This window comes from Lepeophtheirus salmonis, chromosome 5, assembly GCF_016086655.4.
Source record: "Lepeophtheirus salmonis chromosome 5, UVic_Lsal_1.4, whole genome shotgun sequence".
Lineage (NCBI taxonomy): Eukaryota > Metazoa > Arthropoda > Copepoda > Siphonostomatoida > Caligidae > Lepeophtheirus > Lepeophtheirus salmonis.
In genome coordinates this window covers 6766337-6782820 of record NC_052135.2, presented here as the reverse complement: position 1 = coordinate 6782820, position 16484 = coordinate 6766337, and the positions used below count along the sequence as shown (strand labels likewise).

Sequence of the window (16484 nt, the reverse complement as noted above, 5' to 3'; positions counted from 1 at the left end):
GCCAGCAATGCATCCTTGGAGTCAAGAGTTGCTGCAAACCGGATCTTGATTGCTTTCACAATGATGTCAGGTAGTTCACCAGTCATCTTCTTATTAATGGCGAGGGTTTTGGCTATCAGAATTTCCAAAGTTGGCAGAAGTGTACCGTAAAAACAAGTGTCATCACCCTGCAAGATACCAAGTGCTATGGTGAAGGGCTTCATGATTAAACAATACTCTTTTAGAAACTGGCATTTCATGTTAAGCGGTGTGCAAAGCTTATTGACATGGCATGGGGCATTTCTATGTCACGTGCATAGGCATCATAGAAGGAGTTCTAACGAGTTACTGTAGGAACGATTAGCTTTTTCCCCTGACCTCTTCCAGGTAATATGATGCAATAGTGGAGCGACTGGCCTTCGTCCACAGTGCTGTTCATTTTTCTGTAGCACTAAGATACACAGCCATGGAGTCTGGATTAGATGCCAGCCATTTGTCAACTTCATTGTTTGCAATTAGATTTAGTGTATTGGCTCCACATCTATGGTGGGGATGCTATGACCATCATCATAGCTGCTTTTTGTCTTTTTAAGGTACCTGCATCGATCCAGTGAATAGTCGCTCCCATGAAACTTTTGTTATTGGCACTCCAAATATCAGCTGTTACAGACACATACTCTGGGGTGTCAATATTTTTCTTGAGCTCCTTTTCCATTGCTTCATAGGCTTTTTCCAAATCTTTAGCTAATGTTTTTCTGTCTTGTAGTACACGCTGAAAAATAAAGAGGACAACTTGGTATTAATGATCCACGTTTTAATAATTGAATCACCTCTCACACTACCTGTAGTGTCTCATCTTAAATTAACCATCTGTGGAAATGTGTTTATATCTTAACAATAGGACTCTATCATTAAAGATTTGTTTTTACATTGTCACTAGGTCGAACAGGAATTTTGCTGACTAGTTTCATAACGTCGGCGATTCAACTGTAGCGAGAGGCAGCGCATCCTCCTCGACGTACTCAGCCACCAGCCTTCTCACTTTTCCTGTCTCAAGCATCTTCACCATTGGTCTGGAGAAATCCAACTTTTGTTGTTTTAATTCGCTCGCGCCGTATCTTCCACCGGCCCGCTGGCAAGAGGTTGTTTAGCCACTAGCTTAAGCTTACTCTCTCCAGGCGTTGACAGTTCCCTCGGCCTCCCACCAGCACATGAAGTGCACTTTACTGTGATGATCTTGTCTATTTCTTCGATAAATTGAAAATAGTGCGAGTATAACCACTTAGAAAATGTTGAATGATCCTTTGTTGTTGCCATCCTGAAATTTCTAAACCAAATCGTCTTCTACTTGTGTTGATTTAAACCCGTCTTCTTCTCCTCTTTATTTACGGCTCTTGCGCCTGTGTTGTTTTTTCGAAAACTTCGCGCCTGTGAGACAGGTCAGATTGTAACACGCGTTACCAGACTCAGTAACTGTAATAACATTACCATAGTATATTTAGTAGCGCGTTATATTACTCCGTTACTGCCTAATGTAATCTATTACAGTAACGCGTTGCTTTTGTAACTCGTTACGCCCAACACTGTTAACAACAAGTCCAAATATTCCTTTCTTTGAAAAGATTATTGGAAAGATATAGATTCCTTCAAAATAGACTGCTGACAGTCATTAGTACAAAGTAACCTATCAGTTTTGGAAATTGAAGATTTGTTAGAATATTATCGCATTGAGCTATAAAAAGAAATTATGAGAGATGATAACATGGAGTTCATGGAACTATGTATTATATTTTTAAGTGGAGACAATGATTAAAAACAAAAAGTACCTGATGGACGGACAGAGCTATATACTCTTTGAAAATATTCTTATTAAGTTCCCAGCTTAAAATAAATAAGACAATTAAATAGCGTATTTAGATATATGCTTATTTATTGTAACAATATGCGCTATGTACTTATGTGCTTCAATGTATTTAAACAGTCAAAGCTTGTTAAAATTATTAAAAGCTTACGAAAAAATATCATAAGCTGTCTAAAAGAAACTGATTCATAATTTACGGTATTTGACTAATCAAGGTGCTGCCCTTTCCTTTTTTCGATGATGATGTCGATCAAGAAGCCTATGAAGAAATTATCATAAATTTGGCTAAATTACTATTTCTTGGGAAATAGAAATCCTAGTAGGTACATTCTATAATTTAATATTAAGGGGTTTTTTGTTTGAACATTTGCAAGTCATTCATGGTCCTCTTTAATTTTGGTTCATTATTATTCCTTTAAAAAAAAATCCTTTTCATTGAATGTTTTTTTCTTCTTTTTATACCTAATAATAACATCCTTTATTCAGTTAGCTTGTCCTTACCATAATTATATATTTTCTCCTTCAAATTACATATTTGCAATATTATTACAAAGACAGAAATTCAATGAACATTGATAAATAATTAACCTTGCTTTTAAAATCGTTGTGTCTTAAACCTAAAAAAAAGTAATAATGAAGATATGTTTTATGTATGTAGAAGAATTCCTCTCTTTCATATTTTTGCTACACAAACAGTTTTTGTATTTGCAAGGTCTATAAAGTAATAAACTATTGTTTGACTTAGAACAAAACGAGGGAATGAATCCCTTCCCCCCTCCTCATTTAAAATATCTATCTAAATATTGTATATCATAGAGATCAAAATGTTAATTGCATTTGTAGGTAGGATGATCCGTGATTAGTGTTGTTTTGGTACTTATTTAGGACTAAGAGTCCCGTCCAGTTCGCTCCTAAAAAATTATAAAACTCGTCTTAGATGACGATTCTACTTTATTCCTTTTTTTTTTTTTTTTATCAGTTCTAGTCTTTAAGAACCGGGCGTTCGAAAAGACTTTGACTACCTAAAGGACGACGATTTAAGAGATTTTGTTAGGTTCCCATCACTTTTTACATTTATATCAGCTGGTGCTGGATTTCTTAGCTAACGAAAAGGTGTCGTAACATTCTTACATGTTAATTATTAATAAAAATGAAAGCAAAAAAGTTAGAGATTGCCATATTGGTCCACGCCAGCCATAGCTGACATTTTTAAGAGGCTGATAGCCTCAGAAATCGACTTAGAAATTGTACACTAATAAAATTGACCTCAGTGGCTACTAAACATGCCTTTGAGGGCAATTCTACCATGAGCATGTCCTTGTATACCAGGAAGATGTAGGTGAGCAAGTTTATAGTCTCTAAAGCTGTCCCAATGTGCTGGAGGGAGGTCTCTAACGATAAAAATCCTTTTTTCATCAAATGATACTGAATGGCAAAATGAGGCCAACAAATAGAACAACTTAAACCCCTCACTGTCTATAAATTTTTTAGGTCTTTATTGTCTAGTTTTATTATATATCTGACCCTAATATCCATTAAAAATATATTAACATTGTTATTTTCATATTGTAGACAAAAATTAACTATTTCAATGCAAAGAATAAAATATTTTTCTCCAACTAAATTACTTTTCTCGTCCATAATCCATATAAAAAAAATTACAAATCCAGGCATTTTTAAGGATTTTTAGTTTATATTACTTTGATTTACTTCAAATATCATTGTTAACCATTGGTATCAAGTAGTATTTAATGCAGATATTAATTCATTTCTTTAAATTTTAAAGCCATATGATTAAGCAGGATTTATTGGTAAATTCTTTATTTTATGTGGTAAAAATGTCAACTTTGAGCCCCCAAAATAGAGTTTCCTTCGATTATGGCATCAGAAAAAATGCTCTATTAATTGAATTCACAAGGTAAATTATTGGAAAGGAAGGAAAAATTTCATTCATCACGAGGGACTCAAAAGTTTTTTTTTTTTATAGCTAATTAAAATAAGGAATTAAAAGCACGTGGTTGTCGTTTCTTTAAAAAATGAATAAGTATCAAAACTGAATTTTTCTGGAATAAACGGGCCAAAGCTTGCTTCATATTTGAGTCGTAACTTCTCATTATTTATCAAATGTGAATTATACATTTTCATTAATCACATACATACGTATATCCTACAGGATAATAAGCTGTGATAATTCTTCTAAGCAGTGAAGAGTGTTTTATTGGAGGAAGAGCTTTCTTCCTTGATTGAATAATACTACATATTATTAATACATTAATATTTATGATGTATCAGTCTAACCTTTTCAAAAAGAGGTTACAGCTGTGTTTGTATGCGTATTTTTGTTTTTCGTTTCCTACATATATTATTTATTTATTTTTCAAAAAATAAATCTAAATCTAGCCGTAACAAAAAAAAAAAAAAAAAAACAGTCTGATGTATCTTTCGTCAGGTGTTTTTCTGACCGTTTTGGGAATTCATTATTTTGAAATTGAGAAAGAGGTGATTTAAAAAATAATTAAGCACTATCGATGTGTGAAGCCCGGAACTTTTCGGTCCATGTGCTAGATGGCTTTAGAAAGATTAGATTTCGTACTAAAAAACATTTAGACACTTTTGTGATTGTTTGACACAGGTTTTTGTGAGCGGTGGTTACAAAAAAAGATACTAGCAAAGATAAAATATAAAATATTTTAGAGTTTTTCTTCATACAAGGTGAAAATGCAAGACAGGTGGCAGAAAATGTGGATAGTTGTTTATGATACTGTATTAGCCAATTATGTGTCATTTTGGTTGTGTTGATTCCGTTCTGATAAAGATGTGCCACACATTGGAAGGTCAATTGTCGAAAATCTGCGTGAAATAAATGAAAGGACTGTTTTGATTACCAAAGAGATCAACATTAATGGGAGAAAAATAAAAAGACCATTAAAAATAATGGATTTCTTTTTAATACTCCTTAATAATTATAATAATTAAATTAAGGTCATAATCATCATTCGTTGCCTTACTCGAACTTTGTTGCTGCATTATTTTGCCTTGTTTTATGTTGTGCAATTTCTTTATAACATCATATTTTTCTATTAAGTACTATAGAGTTATTGATGACATAACACTCAATGTATGTCTGGATATAGAGCAGCTCTCGGATTCTTGGTGGATATCTTTGCTCGACCTGGTTATGAGGAGAGGAGGAGTGTTAATCATCATCATGTCATGATTGTCTCATCATCATAAACTTCATCCAAAGGAGGAGTATCGTAGAAAAAGATGTTTTGGCAATTTTGTGCCTACAGTCTCATACTATTTAACAATATCTATGTAATGTGCGGACTAGGCCCTATTTTCTCGTTTCCCCTCCCTTGTTTCGCCTGCCCGGCGTGCGTGCGTGCATGGCTGCGTGCCTTTTTCCATGTATCAAAATGTACTACATACATACATTTTTTTAAAGAATAATAATACGTCGTAATGCCTGAACAAATTTATTATTGTGTAAATATGTAGTAAAGAATAGTAGTACACATAGAATGTCGGTTTAGTTGTCAAGTATATTCGAAGTAGTGTTGTGCGGTGAGTGCTTCTGCACACTATAAGTAATATTCTTTCAATAATAGATGTATATATATTTATCTCCTATGTGACTCAATGTGACTTTTAAGTAATATTAGTGTGAGATTCTGATTGTTGGTAATTAAATTATGCTTGTCTTCTCTTCGAAATCATCTCCCAATGAAGAGCAGGAGAGGATGAAGTCTCGACGTCGAGAGGAGCTTACACAAGCCATTCTTCATCAGCAACTTAAGCATCAACAACAACATCTAAGCCTCACTCAATCCACTCGAGGTGCACTTCCTAGTCCTTCTCCTCGTCCTGAGAAACAATTAAGGATTGTTCTACCTGAGGATCATGAGCTGCGTTCTTCTTCTTCAAAGAGAAAGAACTCTGAACCCACTCCCCCTCGTCCTCATAGTTGGCACTCGCATCTACATAGAGGCTTATTCCAAAGATCCCGTTCGAAATCCCTTCACCGGAGTAAAAAGGAGGAAATCATTTCTTCCTTCTCCTCTTCTTCTACGAGCAGACAGTCTGGAAATGCCTCCAGCTTTCATTACAGTAACAGTAACAACGTGAATAACAATAATAATAATCTCCTTATCAATAGTGTTGCTCTAAATAACAAGAAGAACTTTATCAAGAATGGAGCGAGTAATAATAGTCACAATCAATATAATGTTCATGATAATAGTAATATTAATAGTAGTAGTAGTAGCAGCAGCCTTAGTGTCAAACAGAGCCGAGATCAACTACGCCGACGACATCATCTTCATCACCACCACCATCATTATCATCATTGCCTTCGTCTCTCGTCAGTCATTGTTGGGAGTAAGGACACTTTATCATTCATTAACCATTAACTTACCACTGCCTAAATTATAGTTATCATATTTGAGAAGTATTTAAGTGACCGCAATTAGTGTTGTGTTAGTCCTTATTTAGGACCCTGTACGGTCCAGCTCAGTCCCCAAACTTATTAAGTTTGGTCCTTTGTTATTTCTTCTTTTTTTAATCAGTGTAAGTACTAAAAGTCCTTAAAACTGATTAGACCGGTCCTAAGATTGGATTGGAGAGGACCAAATAAATAAAACTGACACTAAACGGTGTATATTTTTAATATGAGATAATTTTCCTTAAAAGAGCCTCTGGCTTAAAGAGGGTCATCCAGAAAGAAAAATTCTAAATACTCGCTAGCATTTATCTTAATCATAGACCAAAAATTACTCAATCTCGAAAATTAGTTATTTCAATTATTAAAATAAATGTCGTAAGGGCTGATAGGACGGATCCTAAGGCTGGAATTGACTGGATTGAATAAATAAGGAGTGGCACAACACTAGTTATCACAATAACTATCCTGCCGTTACTCCCCTTCAAGTCCTAACAGGAGTACTTCCCTGAGTGTTGAGCCTGTGCTACGTAAATACATTCATAGTCAATTCATTCCCTGTCTTTCTATTCCCATTTTGAAGAGGGATATTTAGTGACGTCAAACGGTGACATTTTTTAAAACTAGTTAGTAGCTTTTGTGTAACACTGTACAGGGAGGTGTGGGCAGTCGGCACTGAAGATGATGAGTGATTGATAGGAAACGGAGATGAATTCCTTCCGAAGGTATTTATCGGTAACGGTTAAGCCACGGCAACATTAAAACGGTTAATTTACCAATAAGGGCATTATTTACCCGCTGTAGTAACTACATATAATAATATTCTAAGTATGAACGAAGAAACGGAGTACTTTTTCACAATTTTCTTTGGTACCTGTGAATTCTTAATATAAAAAATATTAGACTGAAAAATGAATATCAAATTTTGTAAACTATAGATAGACAGGTATTCTCAACCTTTGTCAGTGATGTACCCACTTGTAAAATATTTTTTCAAAATCTCGAGTACCCCCCTTTTTGTAATCACTGCTGTAGAGGAAAGATTACTTCTAAATTAGTAAATTATTATGTTCTTAACAGAATAAGTCATCTTACCGGTGTGGCACAACTTTTACAGGAAATGCCATCTGTAAATTTGAGCACCTCTACGTTACAGATTAATAAATGGACATGGGAAGAAAAATCAGTTCTTTCAATTAGGCACCATATTAGAATATTTTGTAGCTTTGTTAGGCGACTGATTTAATTTGTTATTATATAAAAAAAATCGACTCTTGTTTTTTCAAAAATAAAAATATTTGACGCTACATAAAATATCCAATGCTAGGGGTTCATGGGCCCAGTAGCCACTTTGCTGCCACCCTTTCTACCATCTCCCTTTTCATATTCATCATCATTGGCGTAGAAAAATAATAAAAACACATAAATAAATAAAAGTTAAAGCCATAGACAATTCCAAAATCTAGTCATAACATTCAAAAGACAAGATTTTGTACAATACTAAAAAATCAAACAGTTGTTTGACTGTTTAACTTAGGCTTGTTTGAGTGGTCCTCAAACATGGACATCAGCAAAGAGGCAATGCGTCATATTTCACAGTTTTTCTTCGAACAAGGCGAACACGCAAGGCAAGTGGCTGAAAATGCGAATAGTGTTTATAGTCCTGATACTGTACGGTATTTGTGGTTTCATTGATTCTATTCCGGTAATTTTGAGTTGATTTTTTAGTACAAAATCTGATCTTTCCAATTCAATCTATTGTAAACCGATTGCACTTATACAACGAGAAACATAATGGACTTATTTTTACTACACCTATTAGGAAGGATTTGAAGTAGAAAAAGTTCTTTAAACGACTTAATGCTTATAGAGGTCCCTTAGATATAATATTTAATGCCTTAAATATATAATTGCTAATTAATATCATGGGAGAGAAATATTTATTATTTTCATACTTTAAATGAAGAGATTAGGCCTTGATCTTCGAGTAAATATTTTGTATGTGTTTAATCTTTTCATGCGAAAAGCACTTGAAGTAAGGAAGGGTAAGAATTAAGGGGACTTCAAAGGATTTTGGCCAAATAACATTATTATTATTGTTGGATTTTTTAAATCCCGGTCAAAAAAAAGTTTGGCATAAAGTCAACTTCATAGGAGTTCATGAGAATGAAGAAATCCCTATGAGGACTTCCTTTTTATAGGTACTAAATTTAAGCTGGGGCCAAAATTCTTCTTCTGTATGTTTATTTTTAAATTCAATACACAGTACTTTTCAATCAATACGTATACAATTCATGAAAAACACTTCTGCTAAAGGATAAGCTAAAAGTCCTCGGATGATCTGTCAAAAACAGGATCCAATCAAACACGGGTTGGCCTAGAAATAGGGAGTTTCAAAATTACTTATCTTCAAAAATCTTATTACTCTTAGAAGAGTTCTCACAACCATGTTATCCTATGTACATAAGTATTCAAAAGTGGTGGTATATAAGAAAAATTCGGATATAGTCGATTCTTCATCTGATTAATATCAGTTTCCTTAAACTGAATTTGACTGTAGAACACCATTTTCTAATAGAAAAGAAATCGCTTCACCCTTTACAATTTTCGTTCGCCGATTTTTGGTTCACAATATCAGACAATGGTCTGAAATATTGGTACATATCGCTCTATAAAAAAATCACAAGTTATAACCGAATCGAAGTCGGTTTCAGACCAAGCCTCATCACTAATTGTTATGTCAATGCCTGTAGCTGCATTATTTTCCTTGTGCATAGTTGAATTAATGAAAAATTTGATAATACCACTATACATATATATACTACGCAATGAGGACTTTGTTTATAAATTAATAGACATACATATTGCCGGAAATTAAGCTGTTAAAACCATTGCCGTGGCACCTTCTACCTACCACTACCACTAACAATGTCATACCAACACCACCATCCAAGGTTGAATCAATTTATATATAACTACTGTAGTGAGTTACAATCAAATATTTCTACAAATTACTCTTCGATTCTTAAAATAATGAAATACGTTGTTGTACTAATAAATGTATGTATTATTCCATTCTTTGTTCCTTCCTTTCTCTCAGGAAATCTATCTATGCCTCTGTTTCTGGCTTAATACTTAATCACAAGCACATGCATTCTACTCACACACCACCACAAACGTCAAACAAAGCAAGGAGTCTGATAAAAATGTTACATCAACCTATCAAACAAATCATTTTGAAGCAAACATGTATGTGGTAGATACGTAATTAGTGTTGACACTTGGTCCAAAACTGAACTTTTGATCGTGTTCGATCTCTTTTCTAGATGGATTTGAACTGATATTACGGTATAGAAATTCAATCCCTTTCAAATCATGGACCGTTTTTTTTTTTTTTTTGGGTTTCAATTTATAAACTCATTTTATCCCCATTCCTGGTTTATGAGTTATTCAAGATCCATTTTTCTTTCTGGTGCGGTCCTTTTCTAGACAAATTTGAACTGATATTTCGTCCCAGACTGTTATCTTAGACTGTAGACATGAATTGAATCGTTTTCCAATCAATTTTTTGTCTCAATTTCTAACAGCGTTTTTCTCTCCTATTCTGTTTTATGAGTTGTAGAAATAGGATCTATACAAGTCATTTATCTTTACCTTATTGTAGAAAAATGCTCACAATTTTGAATCAAAACTGACGTCATCAACAATTAATCTATAGCATTGCTCTAAACCAAATTTGAAATTAAACCGATCTAGACGGATTTTTTTTTCCTGTAAGATTGATCAAAACTGAAAGGATCAAATTAGTTCGTTAAACTAAAAACCATAACGGCCTCAGACCGGTCCATGATTTTCGGACCGAAACTCGAAAAGTATGTACTAGTTTTGATACTTAGTCTGAGACCGAATTTTTGTTCCTATTCAGTCTTAATGGATTTTTATCAACCAATTAGGACCAATACCCCGGTTTACACCAAAATTTAATCGTTTTCATCTCGTGGACCGTTTTTTTTCTTCTTTTTGGTGTCAATTTATAGAGCGAATTCTCCCAGTTATGATTTATGTGTTCTGCAAATATGATTAATGCAAGTCATTTAACTTTGTATGACGTAATTATAGGTCCATGTTCACAATTTTGAAACACAACTGACGTTATCAACAATTTATAAATTTAAATGAGCCCGATTCAGACCAAAATTTGCCCTTAAGCCATACTTTTTTAAAGATTCACTAAAAATCATAACGGTTCTAGACCGGTCTAGGATTTTCAGACCGACACCCATACCTAATACGCACAATGAAACAATTCCTTTAGTACTAATCATTGTTGTAGTCATATTTCATAGAAGTGAAGGATACATTAAATGAATTTTACACCCCTTATACCTACTTAAAGTTAGTTATTGGATTCCAATTTGTTATGGTTCTCCATATAACAGGGGGGTTATGATTTGTCAAACGATCAACATTGGAATAATTATTTTCATACATACATACTTGTGTTTAATCTCGTTCTTAAAATGAATCATAATTTGAACTAATTATGTCCAAACATAGAAAAGGGAGCAAAAATTTTGTTTATGGATATTTTGGGAAGAATTGGCCTACTATTTCCAACTGATTTTGGGCCTTCTTTCTGTTTTTTTTTTTTTTTTTTTAAAGAAAGGTTGCAAAATACAATAAATATTTCAAATTTTATTATAACAATAATTTTAATAACTAGAATGGGTACTCGGTAGAGCGCCGAAGTCCCACCTCAAATCAAAAGGAGTTATTGTCAATGACGTATTTTTTACATTTTTGTTACCTTGACTTCTCAAGTAAATGTAAGGGTCTTTTACTGTGACGATATATAATCTTCGTACCAAGTTTGATCAAAATCCATTTGTAACTTTTGCCGTAATCCTGACAAACTAAATAGAGGTAAAAACATAGCTTCTGTTCAGCTTTTGTTTTTATAGCAATAACAATGGGTTATCCTTTATTATCAGTATTCAATAAAGATGTAGCTGTAATCCGGATCTTAATTTTATTAAGCCCCAAGCATAGGGTAAAATGATTATAAAATTCGAAGCAAGTGTCCCTTTAATTTTGGTTTAAAGACCGAACTGAAAAACATTAATTATTTAGTCTTGCACCAAGTTTCTACATAACAAATATTGGTTAAACCCCTTTTCTAATTGAGTGTAGATATATTTTGAACAAACAAACAGAGTACATATGGACAAAAACAAAAGTATGTATTCGTATGTCTGTATAGAATATATATATTTTTTTCCATTAAAGCTTGACATTTTGTTAAACAATAAAAATGGTTGTTTTTGACCGACTACTTTTTATTTATTTTAAAAGATTTATATTCTGTACTATTTTTGGGGCTTAAAAAAGTATATATATATATATTTTGTACTCCTTTGTCTATGCAAACAGATTGTTGTAGGCTTTTTAAGTATATTTTAATATCTTTACCTAGATAAGTTTTTTATGATGTTCTTGTTTGTAGGGTTATTTTCTCTGAATTACACATTATGAGTGCTGGAGGATGATGATGATGATGTGAGTCCCCAAAAAACATTGTTAAAACTTGTCATCCAATGGAATGTACCTATTCAATACTCCTCTGCCTACCTTATTCATGACCACTTCCCGGGAATTTTATATTTCACAACTTTAATTACCTCTCTTTATCTTCGACTTGAGGGGATATTTTATTCCTTCGTGTTTTTTGTTTTCTTTTACAATTTAAGAAGCTAAGAAGTAAAGATCCTTGCTCAATAATAACGCTAACCTACCTATTTAATGATGAGTATTACTGTATGAGCTTATATATTTTAAATGGACGACACTTTCACATAGCATCCTTTTTTTCATCATGATGCAGCCCACTCATTCAACTCTTTATCTCTTGCTGCTATTATTATCCTCACTTAAAATTAATTAACAGGAATTGTTATGGATCTCATTTCATGCATTGAAATATGTTTGAGTGCTATAAATTATAATTATCTAATTAACATTCCCTACTGACGTCTTCTGCTCTCTCTCTCTCTCTAAAGTGCAATGTTAGTCGGAAGTGAGTAGTGAGAAAAAGGGTCTCCTCTCTGCTTCAAGTAAACATAAGACGGATCCGGATCGCTTCAGATCCTTAGACGTAAATATATGTGTAAATTACGGCCACCCAACTTTGGGATACAGATCTGGAACCAAAAATAGACAGTTATTGGTCTTACATTTTATGAGGATTCCAGATTAGGACTAAATTTTGACTGATTATTGATGCCGAAACAATAAATTACCCAATTTCATTACTTTTAGAACATAACTACTAGTTATTATTAGAATTATTGTTATTATAACATTGGAATAACCAAACGATGCAATTGTTGGTTTTAGGTAATTTACACGCATGACATATGCACCGGCTTTTTATGTTTTTATATTATCGGTTCGAACTTTACTTTTGTATCTCTTCGAGAGAAAAAAATATTCTACAAAGCTCATGAGTTTGTCAACAGGAATTTCTTATTAAAAATGATATTTTTTTTACTCAACAGGGTTGCATGATTAGAGCTTGTGCTCCTCCTCTAGATAGTATTAGAACCAAGGGCGCTCTTAATTCATATAGTAGAGACATCCTTGACTAGAACTCATCAACTATTCCTTCCTTATTATTATTGATTAATTATTGCATCACTTTTGTGCTTTTTCTTATTCTCCTAACTATATAATTAATCTGATTGAGATACAATGGTAAATTTCAACTCTATAATATTAAAAAATAAAAACTGCGGCTTAGCCTCCTAGAGATAAAAAATTTAGGTGGTCAAATTACTGAGCACGGCAATTGTTTATGTAGATGTCGCTCCAAGTACTAATCAAGATAAATAGAGATGCTATATTCGATATTTATAATATATTCTTCTTATTTAACTAGAATTAAGTATTAAGCCATTTTTTCAGTCATGTACCCTCTAATCAGTGCTAAGTATTTTTAGTTTCAGTGATATACCTCTTTGAGAATCACTGTATTAAGCAATACTATAAGCGCTTTTTTAGAGCCGAAAATCCCTTAGGTCTTTTTTTTAAGGATCCTTAAAATTTCGAGTACCCAAAGTCTGTTCAGATACCGGATAATACCATTTTTCTATATCGTACCCGAGTGCTCTAGATCCAAGATTTGTCCCACTTTATTTAGCAATACTATATCAGAAAAATCCCTGAGGTCTTTTTTAAGATCTGTAAAAGTTGTAATACCCAAAGCCTAAGATCCTTAAAAATTTTATCACTCGAAGCCGGTTGAGTCTATGATTTTTTTGGATAATAAAATTTTACTTATCCTGTATCCGGGTGTTTTGGATCAGTATCCAAGACCCCCTTCCTTCAAGTGAATTATGCTTAATGTATGTTATGAACAGGTGTGTGCACATGGACTTAGGGGCCTTTTTTTTTATTCTTCCTCCTCCTCAATTGGGGGCTATAAATTAATTGTACAAGTTTTTCAACTATAAATAATAAGATTATATTTATGATCACTACTCTTCTACTTTTCCTTCCAACCCGGAGAATTACTTACTATTTGTCTAGTTTCCAACTGAGCCAATTTCCAACTCACTTTTATTGTTATTGCTATTAATATTTTTGAAAGGAATGAATCCATCTTTAACATTTTGTAATGATGTTTGTACCTCTACCCGTCATTAAAGAAAATGCTTTTGTAGAAAGAGTTTGTAGTGGATTTCTTCCTCTGTTGACTTTTCTTACCTTAAGGAGAATCTCATTTAAATATATGAAGATTTCTCCCCGTATTTCAAGAGTTCTTCAAAGTGTGTAGTGTCTAACTTTTCTATATTCTTCGTAAAAATTTGCTTAAACAATATGTATATATGTTGAAGTCATCATCTTGTGTGGATGTTTACCACCGTGGCTATCATCTTTTAATGATCAAGCCTTTATTTAATATAAAAACAAAAGTTTCACCAGCAAATGAAGAAGATGTACATACTACTCTGATGTTAAAGAAACCATTATTTTCTAATTTTGATTATGTCGTTATTAACTTTGTTTTTGACAAATAAAAAAGTAGAGGATTTTTAGACTGATAACCAACGCTAGAAGGTACTAGGCTCGTTAAAATAATACTGAATCGAAAAGCATGTATATCAAATATGTTCACTCATTCACATAACCTCCGTTAAAAAATGACTAGAAATGGAACATATTTTGAAGAATGTGAGAGGAAAAAACTAATATTGATCTACAAAAATCCCATCCCTAACAATAACGCAAAATAAAACATGCTCATAGCGCAATTAATTCGGTCTGGATTGGTCTCAATTCTGTATATACCAATTATGTAGATGAAGTCAATTGTGCTTTAGAATTGTGAAAATCGACTTACGATCAAGTTATATGAAGTTAAACGTCTCGCATAAATCATATTTGTATAACTCATAAAGCAGAATAGGCGAGATAAGGGGTCCATAGATTGAGACCGAAAAAAGTATCTGTATACGATTCCAAAAAGATAAAATTTCCATCTATGGTCTGAGTTCACGGTCTGGATGAAAATATCGATCCAAATCCGTCTAGAAAAAATCCCTTAAGACTAGTATTGGATCGGTCCAAGGATCTATTTTCTAATCATTTTCTTCTATTTTATAAGTCTAGCTACACACATTTCTTTGAAAGAGGTTATGTTGAACAGCTGACATGACATAGTTATTAACTATGCCATTTGAGCTGTTGTAGTTACCATGTAAGACCGATTCTAGGATTATAATTTTATTAGTACTGAGTTTTTTAGATCGATCCAACACTGCTTAAGATCGAACCAAAAAAACTGCTCTTGGACCAAGTCCCAACACTAGTCCCCCTACCCACTTTTGATGCCTTGAGAGACAGGAAATAATTTGATTTTTTTATTAGCCACCATTTTGCCATTCGGCAATAATTCGACTGACAAGACAATAAAAGTAATTCTAAGAAACAAACTATATTTTTCTTATTATGGATGTAGGTTTAATTTCTCCTGATTAAGTTATTTTTATTAGATTTATTCATGTGTGTATTGGAGTTATTCTCATAGGATCCCGCTTTCCCGGAATTTCTTGGAATTTCACACCTAGGAGAAATTCCTCTGAGAAATCCACCATTTAATTGTTTCATCTTATAAGTTTTATTTAATTATATATGTTGTGTACAAGTTGCGATGTCTATACGAGTTGCAACTTGCATAAGCACATTGTACAAGTTGCAATTTCTTCATCTTAAAATAAGAGATGTAAAGATAACAACATTTAAGCCGACTCTTATTCCGATATCATCTTTATAAACGATTCCAATTCCTTATTAATGCTATGTATAAATGAATTACATATACATAATGCTTTACTTTCTTTAATGCTTAACTTTTTATTAATTAAGGCTTGACGAGAAAAGATGTAAAAAAATCAAACATAATGATGATGATAATTAGTCGTAAATAATTTGAAATTAAAATTATTTAAAAAGCTAATTCCTCTCCGTTCTCATGAATACATTTATTCATGGGTCATTTATATATATTGTATGTACAACTGAATAGGCTTTCATTTCCTATGGAGGGGCCTGAATTTTGTTAAGAAGGTCTTTTTTTTTAAAAACTTATTATTATAAATAAATAAAAAAACAACTTAAATATACGATTTATCTACACGTAAGAGCCCTAGTCTTAAACCTAGGTTAGTTTAAACTATGATCCTCACTTCCTTTGATTGGCTGGCCATTTGAAATAACTTTATTGGATTTTTTTTTAAAGTAAGAAAATAGGAATATGCATTATTGAGCCGATTCTTACCGATTCTGATGTATCAGTGCACTTCAACTTGAAATGCATTATTTAATGACAACATGGGTAATTACTTACTAAGTTAATTTCTTGAGACTAAACCGGTCATGTCCCGACTTTCAACACTAGTATTCGTTAAAGACAATTTCTTGGGAAATGGGAAACAGCAAAAGGATTTTGAATTATCTGCTTATATGCATAGGAATATAAAGAAAATTAAGTCTATATTGAACAATTCGTTCTTTTGATTACAATTCATTTGTATGTACGTACTACTTGGTACGTTATGTATTAATACTTTAGTATACATCATCATAAATCTGACTGGTTTTCTTAATTTTTTTAAACTGCATTTGCATGCACTTCTTTACACCCTT

At 32.9% G+C, this 16484-nt stretch overlaps 1 protein-coding gene across 5 annotated transcripts in view; it reads left to right on the top strand.

The window, feature by feature from the left end:
- The window catches only part of trio (trio Rho guanine nucleotide exchange factor), a 75181-nt gene that overhangs the window by 9439 nt on the left and 49258 nt on the right, over nt 1–16484 (top strand). For 4 of the 5 annotated variants that reach the window (XR_011779952.1, XM_040711493.2, XM_040711495.2 and 1 more), the window contains exon 1: nt 5295–6220. The exons of the other annotated variant lie outside the window; for it this stretch is intronic. Coding sequence is in view for 3 of the 4 variants with exons in the window: in XM_040711493.2 (XP_040567427.1) it covers nt 6035–6220 (186 nt within the window). In the remaining variant the exon portion in view is untranslated. Of the gene's footprint in view, nt 1–5294; nt 6221–16484 lie in introns of those variants that run through there. 5 annotated transcript variants of the gene reach the window in all.